The sequence below is a fragment of the Bombina bombina genome, chromosome 6 (assembly GCF_027579735.1).
Source record: "Bombina bombina isolate aBomBom1 chromosome 6, aBomBom1.pri, whole genome shotgun sequence".
NCBI lineage: Eukaryota > Metazoa > Chordata > Amphibia > Anura > Bombinatoridae > Bombina > Bombina bombina.
In genome coordinates, this window is record NC_069504.1 from 522601083 (window position 1) to 522626824 (window position 25742).

The 25742-nt window shown below is 41.1% G+C and overlaps 1 protein-coding gene across 1 annotated transcript in view; it reads right to left on the bottom strand.

Moving 5' to 3' along the window:
* The window catches only part of WHAMM (WASP homolog associated with actin, golgi membranes and microtubules), a 124680-nt gene that overhangs the window by 22058 nt on the left and 76880 nt on the right, over positions 1–25742 (bottom strand). The window contains exons 7-9 of the mRNA XM_053717426.1: positions 22309–22395; positions 22138–22233; positions 13634–14009 (exon numbers count right to left, since the gene is read on the bottom strand). Of these exons, the coding sequence (XP_053573401.1) occupies positions 13634–14009; positions 22138–22233; positions 22309–22395 (559 nt within the window). The remainder of the gene's footprint in view (positions 1–13633; positions 14010–22137; positions 22234–22308; positions 22396–25742) is intronic.

Sequence of the window (25742 nt, forward strand, 5' to 3'; positions counted from 1 at the left end):
CGTCATGCACATTGTTACCTGTGGACATGACAAGCCCTTTTGGTCATGCAGGGAGATTGCTGATCAAACAATGTTTTCAGTGATCCCCTGCACTACAGGCTGGGGATCGTTGATGGCCTAGAAAATGGCACTCCCAGGCTTCATGGTAGTGCTGCATGTTGTGAATTCACAAATGGGGCAGCAGCTTAGTGTAGCTGTAAGGGAGCTGGATGGGGGGGGTATCTTCAAACCCTTCAATTTTAGCCCTCTTAGCAGCTACAAACCTCCAAGATCCCTCATTTGAAAGAGAATTGCCTGCTCTTTCAAATGGTGGTGGTCAGTAATGCAAAAAAAAAGGTGCTTAAAAATAAAGTGGGAAAAAAAACACAAGGGAATTTGCTTGGGAATAGGACATTATATGAAAAAATGTCTGGAGACCCCTAAAAGTTTATTTTCTAGTAGACAAATCCCTCTCAAAAAGTATATTAAATTTTGTTTGCACAGCAAGGTGATCACTAAGGTAACAAAACACCATGCAAGGGAAAAAAAAAAGAAAAAAAAAATTATGCTCACCTGATAAATTTCTTTCTTTCCGGATATGGAGAGTCCACGACGTCATTCTAATTACTAGTGGGATATTCACTTCTGGCCAGCAGGAGGAGGCAAAGAGCACCACAGCAAAGCTGTTAAGTATCACTCCCCTACCCATAATCCCCAGTCATTCGATCGAAGGGAAATGGATAAAGGAATATCACAAAGGTGTAGAGGTGCCTGAGGTTTAGTCAAAAATAACTGTCTTAATTAAGGGTGGGGTCGTGGACTCAGTCTCCATATCCAGAAAGAAAGAAGCATACATTTTGTTTTCTTTCCTAAGATATGGAGAGTCCACAACATCATCAATTACTAGTGGGAACCAATACTCAAGCTAGAGGACATGGAATGAAAAGGGAGGGAGAACAAGACAGGCAGACCTAAACAGAAGGCACTGCTTGAAGAACCTTTCTCCCAAAAGAAGCCTCAGCAGATTTGTAAAATTTGGAAAAAGAGAGGACCAAGTTGCAGCCTTGCAAATCTGTTCCACAGAAGCTTCATTTTTGAAAGTCCAAGAAGAGGAGACAGCCCTCATGAAATGAGCTGTAATTCTCTCAGGAGGCTGCAGACCAACAGTCTCAAAAGTAAAACCAATTATACTTCTCAACCAGAGTGAAAGAGAAGTAACATTAGCCTTCAGACCTTTACACTTTCCTGAGAAACAAACAATGGAGAAAATCCTTAGTCGTCTGTAGGTAGAATTTTAGAGCACGCACAACATCCAAGTTATGCAACAGACGTTGTTTATGAGGAGGAGGATTGGGACAGAGAGAAGGAACAACAATTTCCTGATTAATATTTTTATCCGAAAGCACTTTAGGAAGAAACCCCAATTTAGTATGAAGAACCGCCTTATCCGCATGAAAGATAAGGCAAATCACACTGCAAAGCCGAGAGTTCCAAAACACTCAGGAGCAGAAGAGATAGCAATAAGAAACGAAACCTTCCAAGATAACTACTTAATATCTATGGAATGCATAGGCTCAAATGGAGCCTGCTGCAAAACTTTAAGAACAAGGTTAAGGCTCCAAGGAAAAGCAACAGGTTTAAACACAGGCCTGATTCTGACCAGGGCCTGACAAAAGGATTGAACATCGGGCACATCCGCCAGACGTTTATGTAAAAGAATAGATAGAGCAGAAATCAGACCTTTCAGAGAACTGACTGATAACCCTTTCTCCAGACCTTCCTGGAGAAAAGACAAAATTCTAGGAATCCTGACCCTACTCCAAGAGTAGCCCTTTGATTCACACCAATAAAAGGTATTTACCCCATACCTTATGGTAAATTTTACGAGTAACAGGCTTGCGAGCCTGGAGCATGGTCTCAATGACCGACTCAGAAAAACCACGCTTAGCCAGAATTAAGCATTTATTCTCCAAACAGTCAGCTTCAGAGAAACAAGATTTGGAAGGTGGAATGGACCCAGAGTTAGAAGGTCCTTCCTCAGAAGCAACCTCTAAGGTGGCAGAGATGACATCTTCACTAAAGCTGTATACTAGATCCTGCGAGGCCATGCAGGAGCTATTAGAATTACCAATGCTCTCTTCCGTTTGATACGAGCAATGACTCATGGAAGGAGCGCAAAACGGAGGAAACAACTATGCTAGACCGAAAACCCAAGGAACCGCCAGAGCATCTATCAGAGCGGCCTGAGGATCTCTTGACCTTGAACCATACCTTGGAAGCTTGGCATTCTGCCGAGACACCATTAGATCCAACTCCGGCATCCCCCACTTGAGGGTTAACCTGGAGAACACCTCCGGGTGGAGAGCCCATTCCCCAGGATGAAATGTCTGTCTGCTCAGGAAATCCGCCTCCCAGTTGTCCACTCCTGGAATGTGGATGGCAGATAGACAACAATTGTGAACTTCCGCCCACTGAATAATCCATGCCACCTCCTTCATGGTTAAAGAACTCAGAGTTCCTCCCTGGTGGTTGATGTAAGCCACTGAGGTGATATTGTCCGATTGGAACCTGATAACCCGGGCTAAGGACAATTGAGGCCAAGCCATCAGAGCATTGAAAATCGCTCTCAACTCCAAGATGTTTATGGGGAGAGCAGACTCCTCCGAGTCCAAAGTCCATGTGCCTTTATTGAGCCCCAGACTGCTCCCCAGCCAAGCAGGCTAGCGTCCGTGGTCATGATCACCCAAGAAGGTCTCAGGAAGCATGTGCCCTGAGACAGATGCTCCTGAGAAAGCCACCACAGAAGAGAGTCTCTTATCGACTGGTCTAGATCTATTCTCTGAGACAGATCTGAATGGTCTCTGTTCCATTGTTTGAGCATGTATAATTGCAGAGCTCTCAAATGGAATCAAGCAAAGGGAATGATGTCCATGGAAGCGACCATCAGACCAATTACCTCCATACATTGAGCCACTGATGGCCGAACAGTAGACTGTACAGAGAGGCAAGAGGAAAGAATTTTGAATTTTCTGACCTCCGGCAGAAAATTTTTAATAGATAGGGAATCTATGATGGTCAAAAAAACCACCCTTGTAGATGGAACAAGGGAACTCTTCTCCAGATTCATTTTCCATCTGTGGGAACGTAGAAAAGACAAGATCTCTGTATGAGAGTTTGCTTGTTGAAAAGATGGCGCCTGAACCAATATGTCGTCCATGTAAGGCGCCACTGCAATTCCCTGAGACCTGACCACTGCCAAGAGAGCCCCCAGAACTTTTGAGAACATTCTGGGAGCTGTGGCAAGGCTAAACGGAAGAGCCACAAACTGAAAGTGCTTGTCTAGAAAAGCGAATCTCAGGAATTTGTGATGATCCCTGTGGATGGGAACATAAAGATACGCATCCTTCAGGTCTATGGTCGTCATGAACGGACCCTCTTGGACCAAATGAAGAATGGAGCGAATGGTTTCCATTTTGAAGGACGGTACCCTGAGAAACTTGTTGAGACACTTTAGGTCCAGAATGGCTTGAAAAATCCCTCTTTTTTGGGAACCACGAACAGATTTGAATAGAATCCTAGACCCTGTTCCCTTACTGGAACTGGAACAATCACTCCCAGGGAGGAAAGGTCCTGAACGCAGTTCAAGAATGCCTCTCTTTTTACCTGGTCTGCAGATAATCTTGAGAGGTGAAATCTGCCCTTGGGAGGAAGAGATTTGAATGTCCACAACCAAAGGATCTGGGACGTCTCGTATACATACTTGACAAAACTGAGAAAGTCTTCCCCCCACTTGATCCGATCCCGGAAAGGGGGCAGACCCTTCATGCTGACTTAGACTCAGCTGCGGTTTTCTTAGATTGCTTCCCCTTGCTCAAAGACTGACTGGGTTTCCAAGAAGACTTGGACTGTTCCTGCTTGGAAGAGAGAGAGGATCCTTAAAAGGAGCAGCTATCCTCTATAGGGATCATAGTTCTCTTAGCCAAAGTAGAAATAGCCCCTTCTACTTTAGGCACCGTGCGCCATGAATCTTTAATGGAGCCAGCAACAGGAAACATCTTTTTAAAAACAGGAGACGGGAGACAGGTATCCCTGGCTTCTCCCATTCCTGAGAAATAATCTCTGTCGCACGATCTGGAACAGGAAAAACTTCCACAGAGGAAGGAACATCATAGTATTTATTAAGTTTACTAGATTTCTTAGGGTTGACAACAACAGAAGTATCGGAGTCGTCCAAAGTAGCCAAAACCTCCTTTAACAGTACACAAAGGTTTTCAAGCTTAAATCTGAAGTTTACTTCTTCAGTATCAGATGAAGGCATTATACTGTCTGAATCTGAGATTTCATCCTCAGAAGCTACCAACGTATCCTCCTCATCAGACTTATGAGGGAGGGCAACCTGAATAGCAGTAGGTAGAACAGAAACCTTACTAATTGAATGTCTAATTTTCCTTTTGTGTTTTCCAAGCATATGAAAAGCAGATAACTCATGCTCCATGACTAAAGCTTAAGGCTTCCCAGAAAAAAATGGAATGACAAGAGGATTTTGAAATAAAATAAATATTTCAAAATTCAATTTTGACACTGTACCCACTTTTTTTCTTTCATGATTCAGATAGAGCATGAAATTTTAAGCAACTTTCTAATTTACTCCTATTATGAATTTTTCTTTGTTCTCTTGCTATCTTTTTTTTTTTTTTAAAAGAAGGCATCTAAGCTATTTTTTTTGGTTCCGTACCATGGACAGCACCTGTTTATTGGTGGGTGAATTTATCCACCAATCAGCAAGAACAGCCCAGGTTGTTCACCAAAAATTTGCCGGCATCTAAACTTACATTCTTGGATTTTTAAATAAAGAAACCAAGAGAATGAAGAAAATTTGATAATAGAAGTAAATTAGAAAGTTACTTAAATACAGGGAGTGCAGAATTATTAGGCAAATGAGTATTTTGACCACATCCTCTTTATGCATGTTGTCTTACTCCAAGCTGTATAGGCTCGAAAGCCTACTACCAATTAAGCATATTAGGTGATGTGTATCTCTGTAATGAGAAGGGGTGTGGTCTAATGACATCAACACCCTATATCAGGTGTGCATAATTATTAGGCAACTTCCTTTCCTTTGGCAAAATGGGTCAAAAGAAGGACTTGACAGGCTCAGAAAAGTCAAAAATAGTGAGATATCTTGCAGAGGGATGCAGCACTCTTAAAATTGCAAAGCTTCTGAAGCGTGATCATCGAACAATCAAGCGTTTCATTCAAAATAGTCAACAGGGTCGCAAGAAGCGTGTGGAAAAACCAAGGCGCAAAATAACTGCCCATGAACTGAGAAAAGTCAAGCGTGCAGCTGCCAAGATGCCACTTGCCACCAGTTTGGCCATATTTCAGAGCTGCAACATCACTGGAGTGCCCAAAAGCACAAGGTGTGCAATACTCAGAAACACGGCCAAGGTAAGAAAGGCTGAAAGACGACCACCACTGAACAAGACACACAAGCTGAAACGTCAAGACTGGGCCAATAAATATCTCAAGACTGATTTTTCTAAGGTTTTATGGACTGATGAAATGAGAGTGAGTCTTGATGGGCCAGATGGATGGGCCCGTGGCTGGATTGGTAAAGGGCAGAGAGCTCCAGTCCGACTCAGACGCCAGCAAGGTGGAGGTGGAGTACTGGTTTGGGCTGGTATCACCAAAGATGAGCTTGTGGGGCCTTTTCGGGTTGAGGATGGAGTCAAGCTCAACTCCCAGTCCTACTGCCAGTTTCTGGAAGACACCTTCTTCAAGCAGTGGTACAGGAAGAAGTCTGCATCCTTCAAGAAAAACATGATTTTCATGCAGGACAATGCTCCATCACACGCGTCCAAGTACTCCACAGCGTGGCTGGCAAGAAAGGGTATAAAAGAAGAAAATCTAATGACATGGTCTCCTTGTTCACCTGATCTGAACCCCATTGAGAACCTGTGGTCCATCATCAAATGTGAGATTTACAAGGAGGGAAAACAGTACACCTCTCTGAACAGTGTCTGGGAGGTTGTGGTTGCTGCTGCACTCAATGTTGATGGTGAACAGATCAAAACACTGACAGAATCCATGGATGGCAGGCTTTTGAGTGTCCTTGCAAAGAAAGGTGGCTATATTGGTCACTGATTTGTTTTTGTTTTGTTTTTGAATGTCAGAAATGTATATTTGTGAATGTTGAGATGTTATATTGGTTTCACTTGTAAAAATAAATAATTGAAATGGGTATATATTTGTTTTTTGTTAAGTTGCCTAATAATTATGCACAGTAATAGTCACCTGCACACACAATATCCCCCTAAAATAGCTATAACTAAAAACAAACTAAAAACTACTTCCAAAACTATTCAGCTTTGATATTAATGAGATTTTGGGTTCATTGAGAACATGGTTGTTGTTCAATAATAAAATTAATCCTCAAAAATACAACTTGCCTAATAATTCTGCACTCCCTGTATGCATGCTCTATCTGAATCACGAAAGAAAAATTTGGGTTCAGTGTCCCTAAATAAATAAATTAAATTTTTACACTTTCACTTTAAATTTTTCCCTGAGCGGAATTATCACTCCAAAAAGTACTCCTCAAATAGCACCTCTGGACCTCAGCAGACTGAGGTACCCTACCTAATCCACCGAGGAAGAAAACGGACAGGAAAAAGGCAGCAGTTCTCACAGAGAAAACGACTAACAGCCGACACCGCTCCGGACTCTAAGAGCAGAAGGGGAGGAGTCATTTTACCGGCTGAACAGAAACTGTGCAGTAAAAGAAAAAGCGCGCGTTTCTGGAGCTGTGTCAGACCGGAACAACTGACTGAACAGGTTTACTGGTCTCCCTCTAACAAGCCTTCCGGAGTTGATAAATAGAAAGTAAAAAAAAACAAAAAAACACTCAAGACACACTAAACGTCTGTGCTTCCTCTGACAAGCCATGCATCTCTGAATGCTTCCTTAATACACAATTAATAAGCACTAAATAAAAATGAGCCAGCAACATATTAGGTTAACCCCTTCAGTCCCATAAAGGAAAATTAACCCTAAGTCTCCATATCGCATACATACTATTGTGCCTGCACACTGCCAATATAAAATCCTACATTAAGGATTAATGGTCCATATAACTAATGCAGATAATCTTAAAAGGGACACTGAACCCAAATTTTTTTTTTTGGTGATTCAGATAAAGCATGCAATTTTAAGCAACTTACTAATTTTCTCCTATTATCAAATTTTCTTCATTCTCTTGGTATCTTTATTTGAAATGCAAGAATGTAAGTTTAGATGCCGGCCCATTTTTGGTGACTAACCTAGGTTGTTCTTGCTGATTGGTGGATAAATTCACCCACCAATAAACAAGTGCTTTCCATGGTACTGAAACAAAAAAATAGCTTAGATGCCTTTTTCAAATAAAGAAAGCAAGAGAACGAAGAAAAATTAATAATAGGAGTAAATTAGAAAGTTGCTTAAAATTGCATGCTCTATCTGAATCATGAAAGAAAAAAATTGGGTTCAGTGTCCCTTTAAGTGCAAGTCTCCAATACCTAGAAGACAAAAGCACTTGCCTGCAAATCCAGCTGTCTGGCAGGAAGACAGCTCACAAGGCATGACAGGACACACACTCCTATCAGAGACCTGTAGAAAAAGAAATAGAGTCACCAATTCTGGTTTTCTATACCAAGGGCAGCAACATATTAGAAAGTTGTGAGGTAGTCCTTGCTTGGTTTTCTAACTGCTTAAAATCCACCACTACTCTAATGAAGAGATTGACATGGACACAGCTAAACCCAGATCTTGCTTGTAGCGAAAATAAATCTAATTATTCTTCAGACACCAAACTTCACCTGCTCCATTGACAGAGACAAAGAGAATGACTTGGGAAAATCCCTTTTTTACCCATTCCCCAGTTTTGCATAACCAACACAGTTATATTTATATATTTGTTACCTCTGTGATTATCTTGTATCTAAGCCTCTGCAAACTGCCCCTTTATTTCAGTTCTTTTGACAGACTGCAGTTTAGCCAATTAGTGATAGCTTCCAGGTAACTTCACGTGCATGAGCACAGTGTTATCTATATGAAAAACATGAACTAACACCCTCTAGTGGTGAAAAACCTGTTGAAATGCATTCTTAAGAGGCGGCCTTCAAGGTCTAATAAATTAGCATATGAACCTCCTAGGCTAAGTTTTCAACTAAGAATACCAAGAGAACAAAGCAAAATTGGTGATAAAAGTAAATTGGAAAAGTGTTTAATATTACATGCCCTATCTGAATCATGCAAGTTTGTTTTGGACTAGACTGTCCCTTTAACAGTTTTGCTGTGGTGCTCTTTGTCTCCTCCTGCTGGCCAGGAGTGAATATCCCACTAGTAATTGGAATGACGTTGTGGACTCTCCATATCTTAGGAAAGAAAAGTGCTTTTATTTCTGTACTGCACAATGGTGCCTCTCTAATCTATATTATAACCCCCAAAAGCCTGCATGGGCCTCTATTTCACATGTGGCTACCCTTGATGACAGGTAGGTGGGTCACTCACTGCAAATTGACTTACAATAGGGTTTAAATGTAGGTAGCACAAATTGTCTCAGCACTGGGAAAAGGGTTAAGGTACCTTTGGCATTGCTATATTCCTCAAAGCCACTGTTTACACACTTAAGTGACTCTTATATTTCCCAAAAAAGAGATTAGATAGCACCTAGGTTTCAATATGACAGTGCTTGTTACTTTATAGAAACTAAATCTCAACACAATATATCAATATTTAAACAACCAACATACTTTCACACTAAACAGCCCCACAGTTAGCATTTATTTATTTATTTTTTTTAAAAAACAACTCAATATTTTACATTATATGCCTTGTGATTGGCTCACAGAGGTGTTCAGCTACGTCGCAGTGGTGCATTGCATTACACAGATTGTTGTATACAAGCAATAGTACAATAATAAAATGCTCTAAAACATTAAAGGAACATGAAAGTCAAAATTAAACTTTCATGATTCGAATAAAGCACACCATTTTAAAACAACTCTTCAATTCACTTCCATTATCAAAATGTGCAAAATCTTTTTCTATGCACACTTTCTGAGGCAACAGCTACTACTGAGCATTGAAAGATTTCCCAGTATATGCATTTTGTGATTGGTTGATGGCTTTCACACAATGCAGGGGGAAGAAAAATGTTGCATTTTCATTCAGAGGTTTCGGATGCAAACAAATGCGGAAAAAGGCAGCCGCCTGCAGTGTTTGTTTTTTTTTTAGCCAGATTTCTTATAGTGAAAGAGCAACACACTAACGGCCAGATTACGAGTTTTGCGTTGTGAGGGATGCGGTACTAACTTGCACGTTATTGTCACTGCTCACTTACCTACAGCGCTGGTATTACAGGTTTTTCTAAACCCGGCGTTATTAGGCAAGAAGTGAGCGTAGAGCAAAATTGAGCTCCATACCGCACTCAAATACCAGCGCTGCTTCTGCCGGCTTCAATGAGGACATCTTGCCGCTTGGATGAAGAATTCTCCCGGCTTCGTTGAGGATGAATGTCGGATCTTCAAAACTGTAAGTGGATCTTTGGGGGTTAGTGTTAGGATTTTTTAAGGGTTTATTGGGTGGGTTTTATTTTTAGATTAGGGGTTTGGGCTGCAATAGAGCTAAATGCCCTTTTAAGGGCAATGCCCATCCAAATGCCCTTTTCAGGGCAATGGGGAGCTTAGGTATTTTTAGTTAGGGTTTTATTTGGGGGGTTAGTTGTGTGGGTGGTGGGTTTTACTGTTGAGGTGGTTGTTTGTATTTTTTTGACAGGTAAAAGAGATGATTCCTTTGGGGCAATGCCCCGCAAAAGGCCCTTTTAAGGGCTATTGGTAGTTTAGTTTAGGCTAGGGTTTTTTTTATTTTGGGGGGGCTTTTTTATTTTGATAGGGCTATTAGATTAGGTGTAATTAGTTTAAAGATCTTGTAATTTGTTTTTTATTTTGTGTAATTTAGCGAATTGTATTGAATTTAGTTAATTGTATTTAATTAGGTTAGGTGTTAGTGTAAGACAGGTTAGGTTTTATTTTACAGGTCAATTTATATTTATTTTAGCTAGGTAGTTATTAAATAGTTAATAAGTATTTAGTAACTATTCTATCTAGTTAAAATAAATACAAACTTGCCTGTAAAATAAAAATAAAACCTAAGCTAGCTACAATGTAACTATTAGTTATATTGTAGCTAGCTTAGGGTTTATTTTACAGGTAAGTATTTAGTTTTAAATAGGAATTATTTAGTTATTAATTGTAGGTTTTATTTAGATTTATTTTAATTATATTTAAGTTAGGGGTTGTTAGGGTTAGACTTAGATTTAGGGGTTAATAAATTTAGTATAGTGGCGGCGACGTTGGGGGCGGCAGATTAGGGGTTAATAAATGTAGGTAGGTGGTGGCGATGTTAGGGGCGGCAGTTTAGGGGTTAATAATATTTAACTAGTGTTTGCGAGGCGGGAGTATTCGCCGGTTTATGGGTTAATATGTTTATTATAGTGGCGGCAATGTCGGGAGCGGCAGATTAGGGATTAATAATTGAATTATAGTGTTTGCAATGCGGGAGGGCCTCGGTTTAGGGGTTAATAGGTAGTTTATGGGTGTTAGTGTACTTTTTAGCACTTTAGTTATGAGTTTTATGCTACGGCTTTGTAGTGTAAAACTCAGAACTACTGACTTTAGAATGCGTTACGAATCTTGACAGGATAGGCTGTACTGCTCACTTTTTGGCCTCCCAGGACAAGCTTGTAATACCGGCGCTATGGAAGTCCCATTGAAAAAAAAGACTATACGCAATTTGCGTAAGTTGATTTGCGGTAAGGCCAAAAAAGTGTGCGGTACAGCTGTACCTACAAGACTTGTAATAGCAGCGGTAGTAAAAAAGCAGCGTTATGAGCCTTAACGCTGCTTTTTTACTCATAACACAAGACTCGTAATCTAGCCGATTGATCTTTATTTGCACAGAGCCAAAAAGTAAGCACACCAAATGGTAGAAAGGTGTTCAGGGGACTCAGACTGCTCCATTATAACATATGACAAAGCAATGCAATAAACACTATTAACCCCCTTAAAAAGCTCTAGATGAATGGAAATCACTTACCCCCTCCTAAGAAGCTTTTTAAATAAACTCACAGGCACAATGTACAATGCGCACTAAGCTGAACTGCAAAACAGGAGCAGGAGAAATTAACATTACATACGAAGGGCAGATAACGCTCATCAGAATGAGGAAAACAAGCGTGAAAAAAAGGGATTTAGCACTCCAAAACAAGATGTGAACATAGTCGAGGAGTGCTAACCCGACATGCATAAACCAACCAAAGCGCAAAAGTAACTATAATAAAACATGGGCAACCCCACGCACATAAACCAAAAGCCTGACACACGGAATTCAAACTAAGCGCACCAAAAAAGCGGACCTGCACAAACCAGCATGGGAAATAATGTAAAGGATTCTGTCCCGGGGCCATATATATTAGCAAATACAGCCAAATCAGTACTGAAACATATCAGCAGAGGTTATGGAATAGGAGTATATTGTAGATCCATAAAGGGAGGCAAAAGGCAAGTCCCTGTGACCAATTATGGAAGGTTTAAGAATTTTTTTCCATGAGGTGAAAAAAGAAAGAATCACAAACCATACCCCATATACATCGCTCTGTGACTTTATTTAAAGTGAAGGTCAATTTTGACGAATTAGTGCCGGTTTTTAATAATCCTATTAAAAACAAGGGCACTTTAATGAATCAAAATTGAAATTTCAAGCGTTTTCTTCATAAACTTACCTTTTAATCCTGAGAGCCGCTGCAGCGCTTCCTCCGCCCGTCGCAAGTCCTCTTCGTGGGTCCAAAATGACGAATCCGGCTTCATCCAATCACGGCGTACCCTCAGGCCATGATCCCCCTTGGGGGGAACACCATGATTGTAGGAAGCCGGATTCATCATTTCTGATGTAAGCAGAGGCTACCAACGGCTGAGGGAATCGTTGGAGCAGCTTTCAGAATTAAAAAGGTAAGTTTTTGAAGAAACCGCTTGAAATGTCAATTTTGATTAATTAAAGTGCCCTTGTTTTTAATAGGATTATTAAAAGCCGGGCACTAATTCGTAAAAATTGACCTTCACTTTAAGAGGTTGCATGCCCTTTTAACATGTACAGGGTCAAAGATATGGGCTCCATAAGAGGTTAGGAAGTCATTTGTCTATTACTCTCCCTCTTTGTATGTGGCATCACACCAAAACGAGGACAGCAAGGAGGCCTCCTCTATACAGTATAAGGTAAAATGGGAGATGTCTACATACCATCCCATTTAATTTAAGCATACTTAATTATTGCAATAATTATTTACAAAATTCTATAACTATGTTTAAAATGTGGTTTTTGAAATGCTGTCATTTTAATCTCGCTAATACACATTATCTGTAACTGCTGTTTTAAGATTAACCCAATTGTAATGAACAATCTCATGTGCCATCATGATGAGCATTAATGAATTGTCTCCCCCAGCAACAAGGCATTAAAAGTCAGAGAGCAGTTAACACATATTAAAAGAACGGTTTGATGTGGAGATCGGGTTTAAGATTACTTGCAAACTGCAGAATACTGTAGAGATTCAGACATGCAAAATTACTTTTCAATATAATAACATAATTTGAAGGGTTCCTGGGACCATAAAACATTGTGCAACATGGAAGCATAATTGTATTAGACTATTACATATTTGTACTTCAATTAAAGGGACACTGAACCCAAATTTTTTCTTTCATGATTCAGATAGAGCATGCAATTTTAAGCAACTTTCTAATTTACTCCTATTATCAATTTTTCTTCGTTCTCTTGCTATCTTTATTTGAAAAAGGCATCTAAGCTTTTTTTTTTGGTTCAGGACTCTGGACAGCAACTTTATAATTGGTGGATGAATTTATTCACCAATCAGCAAGAATAACCCAGGTTATTCACCAAAAATGGGCAGGCATCTAAACTTACATTCTTGCATTTCAAATAAAGATACCAAGAGAATGAAGAAAATTTGATAATAGGAGTAAATTAGAAAGTTGCTTAAAATTGCATGCTCTATATGAATCACAAAAGAAAAGATTTGGGTTCAGTGTCCCTTTAAACAGGGCTTATATAAGCTATTTAATAGAGATTGTGTTGTGACTGCAATAGTTATCTCAGTCATACAACCAAAATGACTATCCAGCTCATATCAGCACCAACTAAACGGCTCCTACATTTTGTATAACTTATTATACATTCATTTGTAATTGAAATAAAAATACAAAATTTAAGAATATTCTAGTAGCCATTTGTTGCTTCCATGATTTCTTTTACAAAATTCTATAAACTATGTTTAAAATGTTTTTGAAATACTGTCATTTTAATCTCGCTTCTTTAGGTCTGGAGTATGTGTCGGCTACCTAAGGCATTAGCAACAGACACATTACACTATGTAAACAAAATTATGAACATGCAATATTTCAGACACATTTTAAATGGTGAGCACATTTCAGACACAGGAGCTGCTAATAATATAGTTAACATAACATGTCAAAACCAACATAAAGTTGGTTTTGACATGTTCAGCTGTGAAGAAGGAAGAGGTTGTATGGTTAAATCATACCTGAATATTGGTTTGAAGATACTTTTGGCCCTTCACGCAACATTTGAGGTTCATCGGATGTTAAAGTCTTTGGTGTAACAAGTGCTAAAGGAGGGGCAGGGGGCATTGGCGGAAGAGGTGGTGGTGGCGGCGCTCTTGGTGGTGGCGGAGGTGGTACAGTAGGAGGTCCTGGTAGAAGGGATTGCCCACTAGAAATTCCTTGTTCTAGTCCTTTATTAGGAACAAAGATCTGTACAGGGATGTCAGCTAGGCCAACATTGCCTCTTTCTGCTGCAAATTTTATTCTCTGGCTTTTTGCTTGCAGTTTATCAGTCTTGTTCAAATTACTTCGAGGTTGCATATGAGAGGTCTTCAGTACAAACTTTGATTCATTTTTCTAAAAGACAAATGAAAGAGCAAGAGGTCATGCAGTAGCTTAAAGGGACAGTATACAACCATTTTCATTTAACTGCATGTAATAGACACTACTTTAAAGAATAATATGCAGAGATACTGATAGAAAAACCATAAACTATGCTTACCTGATAATTTTATTTCCATCGAGGGGAGGAGTCCAAGGCTTCATTCATTACTTGTGAGAATTAAGAACCTGGCCACCAGGAGGAGGCAAAGACACCCCAGCCAAATGCTTAAATACCTCCCCCACTTCCCTCATCCCCCAGTCATTCTGCCGAGGGAACAAGGAACAGTAGGAGAAATATCAGGGTATAAATGGTGCCAGAAGAGCAAAAAACAAAAATTTAGGTCCGCCCACAGGAGTAACGGGCGGGGCCGTGGACTCTCCTCCCCTTGATGGAAATAAAATTATCAGGTAAGCATAATTTATGTTTTCCATCGAAAGGGAAGGAGAGTCCACGGCTTCATTCATTACTTGTGGATACAAATACCCAAACTCTAGAAGACAAAATGAAAAAACGGGAGGGCAAAAAATGCGGACCCTAATCTGAGGACACCACAGCCTGTAAATCCTCTCTCCTAAAACTGCTTCTGCTGAAGCAAAAATGTCAAATTTGTAAAACCTTGTAAAGGTATGTAAGGAGGACCAGGTAGCCGCCTTACAAATCTGCTCCATAGAGGTCTCATTCTTGAAGGCCCAAGAAGAAACCACAGCTCTAGTTGAATGAGCCATGATCCTCTGAGGAGGCTTATGTCCCACTGTCTCATAGGCTAAGCGAATCATGCTCCTCAACCAAAAGGACAAAGAAGTAGAAGAGGCCTTCTGCCCCTTGCGCTTCCCTGCATATACCACAAAAAGAGATGTAGATTGTCTGAAATCCTTTGTAGCCTGAAGATAAAACTTCAAGGCTCGAACCACGTCCAAATTATGAAGTAACCTTTCCTTAGGAGAAGAGGGGTTAGGACACAAAGAATGAACTACTATTTCCGGATTGATGTTACGGTTAGACACAACCTTGGGAGGAAATCCCAAACCAGTGCGCAAAACAGCCTTATCAGCATGAAAGATCAAATAAGGAGACTCAAATTGCAAGGCCGCCAACTCAGAGACTCTGTGAGCCGATGCAATAGCCAACAGAAAGAGAACCTTCCAGGAAAGAATCTTAATGTCAACAGAATGCATAGGTTCAAACGGAACCCTCTGCAATACCTTCAGAACCAAGCTCCAGGGAGAAGGGGCCCGTCTAAAAACAGGCCTGATTCTAGACAAAGCCTGAACAAAGAACTGAATATCAGGAAGCTCAGCGAGCCTCTTGTGCAACAAAACAGATAATGCGAAATCTGTCGTTTCAAAGAACTAGCGGAAAGTCCATTATCCAAAACGTCCTGGAAAAAGGACAGAATCCTGGATACCTTAACTTTGAGCCAAGGATATCCATGCTTCTCACACCAGGACAAGTAAGTCCTCCACACCTTATGATAGATGCGACGAGTGACCGGTTTCCTAGCCTGAACCTCTCTTGGCCAAGACTAAGCGTTCAATCTCCACGCAGTCAGCCTCAGAGAATCTAGGTTTTGATGTTGAAAAGGACCCTGTACCAACAGATCCCTGCGACAGGGAAACCTCCATGTAGGAGAAGATGACATCCTCACCAGATACGCAAACCACGTCCTCCGCGGCCACGACGGAGCAATCAGAATAGCTAAAGCTTGCTCCTGTTTGATTCGGGCCACTAAACGAGGTAGAAGTGGCAATGGTGGAAAAATGTAAACTAGGTTGAACCCCCAAGGCACCGCTAAAGCATATATCAGCTCTGTCTGGGGATCCCTGGACTGCGACCCGTATCTGGGTAGCTTGCAATTGAGTCTGGACGCCATGAGGTCTATCTCCAGCGTCCCCCATCTGTGACAAATCTCCGCAAACACCTCGGGATGGAGAGACCATTCCCCCGGATGGAAGGATTGCCTGCTGAGGAAATTTGCTTCCCAGTTGTCCACACCCGGAATGTGGATTGCGGAGAGCGAGCAGTTGTGGGACTCTGGCAATGAGGGAGGTTTCTCAGAAATTGGAATTGGCAGAGAGCTTCTCGCCCCCCCCCCCCCCCGTGGTGGTTGATGTAAGCCACCGAGGTAATGTTGTCTGTCTGGAATCTGATGAAGCTGAACAACCCCAGTAGAGGCCACGCCTTCAGAGCATTGTAGATCACTCGAAGTTCCAGAATATTGATCGGGAGGAGAGACTCTTCGCAAGACAATTTGCCCTGTGCAAATAGCTCCCCATCCTCCCAGACTCACGTCCGTGGTCACAATCTCCCAGGATGGTCTCGGGAAGGACGTCCCTTGGGACAGTTGTTCCGGACGGATCCACCAAGAGAGGGATTCCCTCGTCTGATCGTCCAAAGAAATCTATTGGGATAGGTCTGTATGATCGCCGTTCCACTGACTCAACATGCACAACTGAAGAGGTCTGAGGTGGAACCTGGCGAATGGAATGACATTGATGCTGGACACCATGTGCCCGATCACCTCCATACTCTGAGCCACCAAGGGACTGGAGGAGGACTGAAGGGCAAGACAAGGGGACGCAATCTTCCTGCGTCTCTGATCTGTGAGAAATATCCTCATGAATATAGAATCTATAATCGTTCCCAGGAACTCCACCCTGTTGCTGGGAATCAGGGAGCTCTTTCCTGAATTTATCTTCCAACCGTGGGATTGGAGCAAAAGAAGAAGAAGAGCCCTCTAGTGATCCTCTACCAGACTGAACAACGGCACCTGGACTAGGATGTCGTCCAGATATGGCGCCACAGCGATGCCTCTGGATCTGGCCACCGCAAGTAGCGCCCCCAGAACCTTTGTGAAGACGCTCTGGGTCGTCGCAAGACCAAAGGGAAGGGCCACAAACTGGAAATGTTGGTCTAGCAATGCAAATCTCAGGAACTTGAAGTGATCCTTGTGAATTGGTACATGAAGGTAGGCATCCTTCAAGTCTATTGTCGTCATGAACTGACCCTCTTCAACTAAGGGCAAAATAGATCTGATTGTTTCCATTTTCAACGATGGAACAGTCAGAAATTTGTTTAAACACTTTAGGTAAGGAATCCAGGTTTGGTATGCAAAATCACCTTATCAGCATGGAAAACAAGATAAGGCGAGTAGCATTGCAATGCAGATAGTTCAGAAACTCTTCGAGCCGAAGAGATAGCAACTAGAAACAGAACTTTCCAAGATAGAAGCTTAATATCTATGGAATGCATAGGTTCAAACAGAACCCCTTGAAGAACTTTAAGAACTAAATTCAAACTCCATGGCGGAGCAACAGGTTTAAACACAGGCTTGATTCTAACTTAAGCCTGACAGAACGACTGAACGTCTGGAACATCTGCCAGACACTTGTGCAGTAAAATTGATAAAGCAGATATCTGTCCCTTTAGGGAACGTATCTGATAGCCCCTTCTCCAATCCATCTTGGAGAAAGGACAAAATCCTAGGAATCCTGATCTTGCTCCATGAGTAGCCTTTGGATTTGCAGTAAATAAAGATATTTACGCCCTATCTTATGATAAATGTTCCTAGTGACAGGCTTTCGAGCCTGAATCAAGGTATCTATGACCGACTCGGAGAATCCCCGCTTGGATAAAATCAAGCGTTCAATCTCCAGGCAGTCAGCCGCAGAGAAACTAGATTTGGATGCTGGAATGGACCTTGAATGAGAAGGTCCTGTCTCAGTGGCAGGGTCCACGGTGGTAGAGATGACATGTCCACCAGGCCTGCATACCAAGTCCTGCGTGGCCACGCAGGTGCTATCAAAATCACCGAAGCTCTCTCCTGTTTGATTCCTTACTGTAAAAACCGGATAATTTCTTTCACTTTACCCTTCCTAGTACTTAGAGTAGGCAAAGAGAATGACTGGGGGGTGGAGTTAAGGGAGGAGCTGTATAGATAGCTCTGCTGTGGTACTCTTTGCCACTTCCTGTTAGCAGGAGGATAATATCCCACAAGTAAAGGATGAATCCGTGGACTCGTCGTATCTTATAGAAGAAAACAAACCCTGTATGTTGAAACCTCTTTCTTAACATGTTCTCTAACTTTTTATCCATGGACTCTTTAAACGACGAACTATCCTCAAGAGGAATCGTCGTCCGCTTCGCGAGCGTAGAGATAGCACCATCCACCTTAGGGACAGACCCCCATAGCTTGAGCTGAGAGTCCAGGACGGGGAACAGCTTCTTAAAGGAAGAAGGGGAAAAGGAAGAACCGAATCTCTCCCATTCATTCTTAATGTTAGCCATCTTAACAGAAACCGTCTGAGGCACCACCCTGTCCTTAAATACTTTATCCAGCTTAGGAATCGAAGGTTCCTCTGGTAGTTTCGGTTCCGGAACTTCGAGGGTAGCAAGCACTTGCTTCAGCAAAAAGCATAAATTTTCCATCCTAAAGTTAGGCTCCTCAGCAGTCAGAGCTTTAGATGACAGACTCCGACCCAGAAGGAACATTCTCTGAAGAGTCGGAGTCGTCAGCGGATAATCTTTCCGAAATATCCATTGGAGTAGATGACCCCTGGGTCGGATCGCCATATTTTACCTTATGCTTGCGCTTAGCACAACGTGGTAAGGCACTAATCACCTTAGACACAGCTGTTTGCAGTTGATCCGCAAAATTTGGCGGCCAACGGATCTCTCCCGTAGGAGAAATAGTCGTGCCCTGGAGCGCTGCATGTGTAATCGGAGATGAATGTAGGGAACGCACCTCGCGGGACAAAGAACCCTCAGAGGTGGACAGCTCAGTAGTACTAGACATTCTATTCATTCTAGATGTCGTAACTTTATTAAGGCATGTGGAACATAGTTGAGCAGGCGGATCTACCAGAACCTCCTCACAATAAACACAGGTACTAGACTTAGGTAAAGAGGGAGTACCCTCTAACGCGTCAGAGTCCTACATAGCTTGCGCCTTTATTACGGACAAGAAGTACTATATATAAAATGGCACCTTTATAACCTCTAAAGGCCGGGGCACTCACCACCTCCTATAACCCGGACCACAGAAACCGTTACGTCTCCTGTAACCGCCAGACAAGCAGAGGAATAGGTCTCTTAAGTGTGACAGTGTAGTAGCATCACTCCCAACATGGACTTGAGTGAGGAAAGCAGGCAGCAAAACTCAACAACGTTGATTGCTTATGGAGCTGTTAATATGAGTCGGGATGGTTTCACAGAAAGACTCTCCCTGCATCTCCGGACTCTAACATTCACCCAAGCTCTTACTGAGAGGCTGACAGGACTACTTAAAACTCCAGTCCCATTTCAAAGAGTACTACCCTCCATAAGAGACTACTTCCGACACTTATCTGCCAACCTCCTGTGATGAAAGGCAAAGAATGACTGGGGGAAGTGGGGGAGGTATTAAGCCTTTGGCTGGGGTGTCTTTGCCTCCTCCTGGTGGCCAGGTTCTTAATTCCGACAAGTAATGAATAAAGCCATGGACTCTCCTCCCCTTTAGATGGAAATCCAGTATAAAAAGTTTAAAAACTTACTTAGAAGCTTCCAGTTTAGCTCTGTTAAAAGGATTAGCTATAACACCCACTGAAACTGGGAAATATTCAGACACTCCCACCCTCCTCTGCATATGAAAAGACTCTTTACACAAACAGGAGCAAGCTGGAGTAGGTATACGTCGGTATTCTCCTAAAACTTTGGGGCTTGGTTAGGAGTCTGAAAATCAGCACAATGTTATTTAAAAATAAGCAAAACTATAATTTTTGTTTAAATAAAAGCTGTATAGGATATATAAATGGATAACCTACAAAACATTTATGCAAAGAAAAATTGAGTGTATAATGTCCTTTTAAGGATGGCAAGCCACGGAATACTGTGTAACATTTGCTCCTTACAGGAGGATCAAAAGAAAGAATGCTCTTAAAGGCAAGGACCAATTATGGATTGGGATTTTAAACCAGGCAATATAGATTTTGGACTAACTGTGCAAACCAGCTTTTCATTTTCATGCAGGTTTAAAACATGTTTTTATGTAGTTATAATATTTATATGGTATACATAATATATATATATATATATATATATATATATATATATATATATATATATATATATATATATATATATATATAGTAACAAAGGCAGAATGCAGCAGATGAAATTAGGTAAAAAGTCCAAACTTTAATGCAAAATAGTTTAAAAATCCACATGTCAGCCGTTTTGCACAAGTGACTGTGTCTCACTCACTGTTCCCATGGATGTTGTGGATTTTTAAACTATTTTGCATTAAAGTTTGGACTTTTTACCTAATTTCGTCTGCTGCATTCTGCCTTTGTTACCTTATCATTTTTCGTCAGGCAGCAGAGACGATTTTCTTTCCCTTGGAGTCCCACAAGGATTTGCTGACCACACGGAGTTCCTGTTACAAATTGTTAACTCGTCGTCTGTTACACACGGATGAACCGGACCTGCTGATTGGACCCTGGTGTCATGTGACCCGGCATTTGGGCTTACTCGTTTGATTGGATTCTATCCCATGTGACCGCACGCTCCCCTCCCTGCACAGTAGGACGCCAGCACGTCAGGACGCTCTGTCTATCTCCAGCAGCACATCACAGAAGCAGCGTAAAAGTCTTCCTCCGGTTCACTACAGGTGAAGATTACTTGAGGCTTGTATACACCCGGTCTGGTGTAGCGGTGAGTGCAGGTCTCTTAGACCACTATTCTCTATAAGTGTTGAGCATTTATGCGCTTAAAAAAACGCCTATGCTGCTTGTTATTGATTTGATTTACTTATACACATCTAATGCATAAACTGGTGTTTTGGGGTTGCTACAAATCTATGATATAAGTGTCACAAGAATAGGATTTCAACAGCAGGACATACGCTTCCTTTTGGGACTTTCAATCTTGAATAAAGCATTCTGTGTTATTGGTTTTATTGATATATATAACACAGTATATAGGGCAGCTGTGCTTTCTCCTCTTATTTATTTATATATATATATATATATATATATATATATATATATATATATATATATATATATATATATATATATATATATATATATATATATATATATATATATATATATATATATATATATATATATATATATCAAATTCATTTGTTTTATATCTGAATAAGGAAAGGTAAAAGAAAAAAAAAAGTTTGTTTTTTTTTTTCCTACGGAGCTTCAAAAGCCACAGCCTGAAATATTCCCTTTCAAAACAAAAATTTCCAGAAACAATACAAGTGTGACCTAAGGAAAAAACTAACAAACAAGATTGGACAGTTGAAATATAAAGTTTCATATCAAACAGTAATAAAGTCCTTCATTACTGTTTGAGAAGTCCTCTTTTCTTTTTTTATTTGTAAAAAAAAAAAAAAAAAAAAGAAACTCAAGAACAGACATGCAAGCTGCAAAAACAAAATCTGAAACAAAAGAATACTGAATTAAAGGGACACTGAGCACAATTTTTTTCTTTTGTGATTCAGATAGAGCATGCAATTTTAAGCAACTTTCTAATTTACTCCTTTTATCAAATTTTCTTCGTTCTCTTGCTATCTTTATTTGAGAAAGAAGGCATCTAAGCTTTTTTCTTCATTCAGAACTCTGGACAGCACTTTTTAATTGGTGGATGAATTTATCCACCAATCAGCAAAGACAACCCAGGTTGTTCACCAAAAATGGGCCGGCATCTAAACTTACATTTTTGCATTTCAAATAAAGATACCAAGAGAATAAAGAACATTTGATAATAGGAGTAAATTAGAAAGTTGCTAAAAATGTTATGCTATATCTGAATCACGAAAGAAAAAATTTGGGTACAGTGTCCCTTTAAGGATAATAATAACCAAAAATGGCCAAAAATACTTGCAGAATATCATGTAAGAAAATGGGTAATGTTTGAAAGTAAACAAACTAATAGCGAGCAGCACAGTAAATAAAACACGCATCAATCCTGATGAATTCTTATATACCCTTGCTGATATTCTGAATTGAAATATAAACCATTTTGAAACAAACCAGAAGCTAAACCGCTGCTAATCCCTTTTCGGTTACATCATTGTTACGCGCTATTTGAAATACTGTATATACTCACATCTTTAAATGATTTTAATCGCTGTAGTGTCTTCTTTCGCTCCTGGTCTACAAATTCTTTTTTCTTTTTCACCTCCTCTTTTCTCTGGTCTCTTTTCTGTTACAACATTAAGAAACACTGTTAGACATTAACATATAAGGGTTTAAATATATTACTAGCAGATGTACTTACTATCTGTATAGAATGGTGCTGATGAAGGAGTTTCTGTGATTCATGATACTGTTTAAGTTTAATCTCCTGTGTCTCCACACACTGATCCTGGTTTAAATATATAAAAAAAAAAAGTTTAATGAAAGGTACAAGTTGTTCTTCTTAGATTAAAAGGGATATGAAACCAAAAATGTTCTTTTGTGATTCAGACAGAGCACACCATTTTAAAAATACTTTCCAATTTACTTCCATTATCAAATTTGCTTCGTTCCCATGATATTCTGTGTTGAAGAGATACCTAGGTATATATATGGAGCAGTATATGGCAGGGAATAGTGCTGCCATCTAGTGCTCTTTAAAATGGATAACATTCTTGCAAAACTGCTGCCATATAGCGCCCCTAGAAATGGGCCGGCTCCTAAGTATATGAACCTGCTTTTCAAAAAAGAGAACAAAGAAAAAATTATAATATAAGTAATTAGAACGTTGTTTAAAATTGCATGCTCTATCTGAATCACAAAAGAAACATTTTGTGTTTCATATCCCTTTAAGGAAATCATTACTTTGGAGTACACTATATACAATAATGTGCTCCTACCTAACAGAGCAAATGGAAAGATAACAAGTAAAACAGAATTTATGCTTACCTGATAAATTACTTTCTCCAACGGTGTGTCCGGTCCACGGCGTCATCCATTACTTGTGGGATATTCTCCTCCCCTACAGGGAAAGGCAATGAGAGCACACAGCAAGAGCTGTCCATATAGCTCCCCCTCTGGCTCCGCCCCCCCAGTCATTCGACCGACGGTTAGGAGAAAAAGGAGAAACTATAGGGTGCCGTGGTGACTGTAGTGTATAAAGAAAAAGAAAAAATTTTCAAACCTGGTTAAAAAACCAGGGCAGGCCGTGGACCGGACACACCGTTGGAGAAAGTAATTTATCAGGTAAGCATAAATTCTGTTTTCTCCAACATTGGTGTGTCCGGTCCACGGAGTCATCCATTACTTGTGGGAACCAATACCAAAGCTTTAGGACACGGATGAAGGGAGGGAGCAAATCAGGTTACCTAAACAGAAGGCACCACGGCTTGCAAAACCTTTCTCCCAAAAACAGCCTCCGAAGAAGCAAAAATATCAAATTTGTAAAATTTGGCAAAAGTGTGCAGAGAAGACCAAGTCGCTGCCTTACATATCTGATTAACAGAAGCCTCGTTCTTGAAGGCCCATGTGGAAGCCACAGCCCTAGTGGAGTGAGCTGTGATTCGTTCAGGAGGCTGCCGTCCGGCAGTCTCATAAGCCAATCGGATAATGCTTTTCAGCCAGAAAGAAAGAGAGGTAGCAATAGATTTTTGTCCTCTCCTCTTACCAGAGTAAACGACAAACAAGGATGAGGTTTGTCTAAAATTCTTTGTTGCTTCTAAATAGAACTTTAAAGCACGGACTACATCTAAATTGTGTAACAAACGTTCCTTCTTTGAAACTGGATTCGGGCACAGAGAAGGAACAACTATTTCCTGGTTAATATTCTTGTTGGAAACAACTTTTGGAAGAAAACCAGGCTTGGTACGCAAAATAACCTTATCTGAATGGAACACCAGATAGGGTGGATCACACTGCAAAGCAGATAATTCAGAAACTCTTCTAGCAGAAGGAATAGCAACCAAAAACAGAACTTTCCAAGATAGCAACTTGATATCTATGGAATGTAAGGGTTGAAACGGAACCCCCTGAAGAACTGAAAGAACTAAATTTAGACTCCAAGGAGGAGTCAAGGGTCTGTAAACAGGTTTGATTCTGACCAAAGCCTGTACAAAAGCTTGTACCTCTGGCACAGCTGCCAGTCGTTTGTATAACAAGACAGATAAAGCAGAAATCTGTCCTTTTAGAGAACTCGCTGACAATCCCTTATCCAAACCTTCTTGGAGAAAGGAGAGGATCTTAGGAATTTTAATCTTACTCCAGGAGAATCCCTTGGATTCACACCAACAGATATATATTTTCCATATTTTATGGTAAATCTTTCTAGACACAGGTTTTCTGGCTTGGACCAGAGTATCTATCACTGAATCTGAAAACCCACGCTTGGATAAAATCAAACGTTCAATTTCCAAGCAGTCAGCTGCAGAGAAATTAGATTTGGATGTTCGAATGGACCTTGTACTAGAAGATCCTGTCTCAAAGGTAGCTTCCATGGTGGAGCCGATGACATATTCACCAGGTCTGTATACCAAGTCCTGCGCGGCCACGCAGGAGCTATCAGAATCACCGAGGCCTTCTCCTGTTTGATCCTGGCTACAAGCCTGGGAAGGAGAGGGAACGGTGGAAACGCATAAGCTAGGTTGAACGACCAAGGCGCCACTAATGCATCCACTAGAGTGGCCTTGGGATCCCTGGATCTGGACCCGTAGCAAGGAACCTTGAAGTTCTGACGAGACGCCATCAGATCCATGTCTGGAATGCCCCATAATTGAGTCAACTGGGCAAACACCTCCGGATGGAGTTCCCACTCCCCCGGATAGAAAATCTGACGACTCAGATAATCCGCCTCCCAGTTGTCTACTCCTGGGATGTGGATTGCAGATAGGTGGCAGGAGTAATCCTCCGCCCATTTGATGATCTTGGATACCTCTCTCATCGCCAAGGAACTCCTTGTTCCTCCCTGATGGTTGATGTAAGCTACAGTCGTCATGTTATCTGACTGGAATCTTATGTATCCGGCCTTCGCTAGATGAGGCCAAGCCCGGAGAGCATTGAATATCGCTCTCAGTTCCAGGATGTTGATCAGGAGAAGAGACTCTTCCCGAGACCATAAACCCTGAGTTTTCAGGGAATCCCTCGGGAGAAGAGACTCTTCCCGAGACCATAAACCCAGAGTTTTCAGGGAATCCCAGACCGCGCCCCAGCCTGATAGACTGGCGTCGGTCGTGACAATGACCCACTTTGGTCTGCAGAAACTCATTCCCTGAGACAGGTGATCCTGTCTACTGGAGCATGCACAGTTGTAATGGTCTTAGATGAATTCGAGCAAAAGGAACTATGTCCATTGCTGCAACCATCAACCCTACTACTTCCATGCACTGAGCTATGGAAGGCTGCAGAATAGAGAGAAGAACTTGACAAGCGTTTAGAAGCTTTGACTTTCTGACTTCTGTCAGGAAGATCTTTATTTCAAAAGAATCTATTATTGTTCCCAAAAAGGGAACTCTTGTCGACGGAGACAGGGAACTCTTTTCTACGTTCACCTTCCACCCGTGAGATCTGAGAAAGGCTAGAACGTCTGTATGAGCCTTTGCCTTGGAAAGAGACAAAGCTTGAATTAGAATGTCGTCCAGATAAGGTGCCACTGCAATGCCCCTTGGTCTTAGAACCGCTAGAAGGGACCCGAGCACCTTTGTGAAAATTCTGGGAGCAGTGGCTAGTCCGAATGGGAGAGCCACGAACTGATAATGTTTGTCC